Source organism: Salmo salar, chromosome ssa26 (assembly GCF_905237065.1).
Source record: "Salmo salar chromosome ssa26, Ssal_v3.1, whole genome shotgun sequence".
Classification (NCBI taxonomy): domain Eukaryota; kingdom Metazoa; phylum Chordata; class Actinopteri; order Salmoniformes; family Salmonidae; genus Salmo; species Salmo salar.
In genome coordinates, this window is record NC_059467.1 from 29585001 (window position 1) to 29589210 (window position 4210).

Sequence of the window (4210 nt, forward strand, 5' to 3'; positions counted from 1 at the left end):
AACACATACACACACTTAAATAACTCACTTATATGAGTCTGCATACCTCCCTATAGCTCCTTGATTGTCCTGTCACCATACAACAATACTTAACCATCTCCTTCATAGACCTACGTGGTGTTGCCACCACCCTCTTTTCTGTAACTGCTGCCTCTCTGGTCAGCCGTTCTCTTCCTTAGTCATAAATACAGTTGAATTATCCCATCCTGTTGGCATTTAAACTCAGCAGACATTACTCTGCAGTACGCTGGCCTTTTCATAGCCACCATGGCTCTCTGCTTGGCTCATTAGATGTTTCCCAAATGACATCCTATTCCCCATGTAGCGCGCTCCATTTGACCCGATACCTATGGGCCCTGGTCCAGAGTAGCCCACTATAAGGGTAATAGGGTGCCATTTGGAATGCAGACTTTGGCTCCTTCAGTCAGTGTCAATTACAGTGTGTGGCCGTGTTCCGGCCCTGCCTGCACTCTGACATCTCAATGACTTGGTGTCATACAGACGGAGTGAGTGACTGGATGGGCTGTGAATAGAGGGATGGAGGAATGACTGGGCTTGTGTTTTCTTTCCCCCTGTCAGGATGTGATGGATGGGACACAAAGAAAAGAGAAGGAGGAAGAGAGCGAGAGAGTCACCCCGTCATCTGAACAGCCTCTATCGTGAGGACAGACGACAGAGGAGGAGAACAGGACCTACCAACTCCTGATGGTGTCAACGTCCTCCACTGGGGGTACACTTCCCCACCCCACCTAACCCTGTACCTCGCCCCACCCAAACCAGTCGCATCTAGCTTTGCTTGGATGGACCCAACATGGCTGCAACATGAGGATGGAACCCTGAGTAGTGCTTTGCTAACATGCTATAGCTGATATTGGAGCTAGTCTCACAATGGTAATGTGGATAACCTGCAGAATTAAAACTGAATGTGTAGGAATGTATTATTTCAATGAATGTTCTGCTTCTTTTCTACATTTAACCAGCTTTGTGTATGGATATGACAAATAGTCATACAGATGTAGGATCTTAATTTGACCAGTTTCTCACAGCAACAAAATTATCCTGCAGCAACAGGAAATGTGAATTATGGGGTGGATTATAATTAATGGACATTTTTGTAGGGGTTGATACATTTTTACTTAGGGCAGACCAAGTCTGACATTTTCAAGTGGAAATTACAAACTTCAGAAATCCTTTTAAACCTTGAATACACTACAGGTTTGCATTTCCTGCAGTGCAGGAAATTTCCTGCAACAACAGGGTGATCAAATTAAAATCCTATATCTGGAGTACATTTATACTTTCTGTTTCTAACTCAATGTTGTTCTAATTATACTGTTGTATCCTAATGTCCATTCACTTCCTCTACTTCACAACTTTCTTGTTCAGAATCTCACAGGGCATGACTTTGTGTTACCACGATGTGACTGAAAGTGTTTATCTAAAGTGTGTGTGTGTGTGTGTGTGTGTTTGGTTGAATGTGTGTCACTGCAGTATTTACAGTATGTGATATTGTATATGTGTGAAGCAGTATGATAGGGATAGGGCCTGTAGCAGGGCTGGGAGATGTTTGTGTTAGAGAGGAAAGGACATCAGAGTCTAGTAGGCCTCTAGGTTCTAGTAGGCAGGCCTCTGTCTGCAGGCCTGTCTCTAGTCTGCTCTGTAGGTCTGAAAGGCAGCCCAGACAGACAGCTACTGTAGGACTGAAAGGCAGCCCAGACAGACAGCTACTGTAGGTCTGAAAGGCAGCCCAGGCAGACAGCTACTGTAGGACTGAAAGGCAGCCCAGGCAGACAGCTACTGTAGGGCTGAAAGGCAGCCCAGACAGACAGCTACTGTAGGGCTGAAAGGCAGCCCAGGCAGACAGCTACTGTAGGGCTGAAAGGCAGCCCAGACAGACAGCTACTGTAGGACTGAAAGGCAGCCCAGGCAGACAGCTACTGTAGGGCTGAAAGGCAGCCCAGACAGACAGCTACTGTAGGGCTGAAAGGCAGCCCAGACAGACAGCTACTGTAGGACTGAAAGGCAGCCCAGGCAGACAGCTACTGTAGGTCTGAAAGGCAGCCCAGGCAGACAGTTACTGTAGGACTGAAAGGCAGCCCAGACAGACAGCTACTGTAGGTCTGAAAGGCAGCCCAGGCAGACAGCTACTGTAGGGCTGAAAGGCAGCCCAGACAGACAGCTACTGTAGGTCTGAAAGGCAGCCCAGGCAGACAGCTACTGTAGGACTGAAAGGCAGCCCAGGCAGACAGCTACTGTAGGTCTGAAAGGCAGCCCAGACAGACCGCTAAGGCAGCCCAGGCAGACAGTTTATTTAGGGCTGAAAGGCAGCCCAGACAGACAGCTACTGTAGGTCTGAAAGGCAGCCCAGGCAGACAGTTACTGTAGGACTGAAAGGCAGCCCAGGCAGACAGCTACTGTAGGACTGAAAGGCAGCCCAGACAGACAGTTACTGTAGGACTGAAAGGCAGCCCAGGCAGACAGTTACTGTAGGGCTGAAAGGCAGCCCAGGCAGACAGTTTATTTAGGGCTGAAAGGCAGCCCAGACAGACAGCTACTGTAGGTCTGAAAGGCAGCCCAGGCAGACAGTTACTGTAGGACTGAAAGGCAGCCCAGGCAGACAGCTACTGTAGGACTGAAAGGCAGCCCAGACAGACAGTTACTGTAGGGCTGAAAGGCAGCCCAGACAGACAGCTACTGTAGGACTGAAAGGCAGCCCAGGCAGACAGCTACTGTAGGACTGAAAGGCAGCCCAGACAGACAGTTACTGTAGGACTGAAAGGCAGCCCAGGCAGACAGTTACTGTAGGACTGAAAGGCAGCCCAGACAGACCGCTACTATAATGTGTGGCTGATAGAAGGATCCCCATCCCAACTGCCACTCTCTCTTCATAATTGCAGCTGTTCAATGGTTTTTAATTAGTCTTAAAGCGTGTAGAGAACCACTTTCCCTGTAGCGCTGCAGGCCAGAAACTCAGATCCACGGCTTCTGACAAAACCAGCCAGGAAAGAGAAGCTATGGGTGGAAATGGGATTGTTGTCAAAGCCAAGCAGAGCAGCCTTCTTTTTTAGTTCTTGGTAACACTTTATTTCAGGGATCATCAACTAGATTCAGCCGCGGGACGAATTACAAATCATTTTTAGACTGCAAATTGACCCCAAGAATCCCAAACAGATATAATATTTGACTAAAACATAATAATTTCAAACCTTGCTTACGTTTGTACACGATTAATTGTCTCTCTATTATGCGTGGGAATACTTGGGAATTCTAAAAAACCGCGGGCCGCAATTGGGCAGCCCGGCTTTATTTGAACTAGCCACCATAATGCCTGTATAATAATGTTGTAAGCATGTCATAACGCTTCATAGCTTGTGTCGTTGTCAAAACTGAAGCTTTATGGCATGTGTTGACAAGTTATGACTCGTGGTATGAAGCTTTATAACATGGTTAGAACATTTTTATGAAGGGTTATGAAGAGATCATGGTGTTTAGTTCAAATGAAGTGTTACCAATTTCTTTAGATATCTATCTATATCAACAGGAAGTAGAACTGATATATAGTGTTATAAATGCACTTCTCAAAGTTGTTTTTTACTTCTGGAAGTTTTTCCGATTTCAGATGTTAACGGTTGCCAAAATGTTGTTCTCTTGCTTAATCTTTTTGTATGTTGACTGAGGTTGAGATTGTATACTGGCTGTATTGTTGAGTTGAACAACTATGTGCTCTCTGTTTCACAGCTCAGCTTGTCTGTCTGAAGCTTTAGGAAGGCAGTAAATAAACCAAGGCAGTGTTTTATGACCCTCTGCTCTCTGTGTGGTGCTCTCTGTGTGGTGCTCTCTGTTGGGTCCAAGGCTCCTGCATCATGTTCATCATCACACTGTATCTCACTTTGGCCTCGCCACGTGTCTGTGCGTGTGTCTGTGTGTGTATTTGTGTGTGTGTGCCCGTGCTTTTGTGCGTGCATGCATGCACATTTACACATGTACACATTCCATTTACCAGGCTGTAAGTAGGCTAAGTGTGTTTTACCTTTTCCTGGAGTGTATTTGAGCAGTGAATTGAGACTCATTTGTCAGGTGAGTGTGAGTTACAGTTCTCTGGCCTGAATGCCCTGTCACCGCCTGGCCTCTCTTTCTCCCTGCCAGATAGATGGGATGCCCTGGCAGCCATCTGTACAAAGTCCTGTTATTTACTGGCCTCTTTAGCCTA

The 4210-nt window shown here is 46.7% G+C and overlaps 1 protein-coding gene across 5 annotated transcripts in view; it reads left to right on the top strand.

Annotated features, from left to right (window-relative positions):
• LOC106587595 (FTO alpha-ketoglutarate dependent dioxygenase) overlaps positions 1–3799 on the top strand; it is a 193888-nt gene extending 190089 nt beyond the window's left edge. For 3 of the 5 annotated variants that reach the window (XM_045708004.1, XM_014176154.2, XM_014176157.2), the window contains exon 10: positions 580–3799. In XM_045708004.1, the coding sequence (XP_045563960.1) occupies positions 580–586 (7 nt within the window). In that variant the 3' untranslated portion in view covers positions 587–3799. The remainder of the gene's footprint in view (positions 1–579) is intronic. The other 2 variants (XR_006762132.1, XR_006762133.1) reach the window with 2 other exon arrangements.
• The last annotated feature ends 411 nt before the right edge of the window (positions 3800–4210 follow it).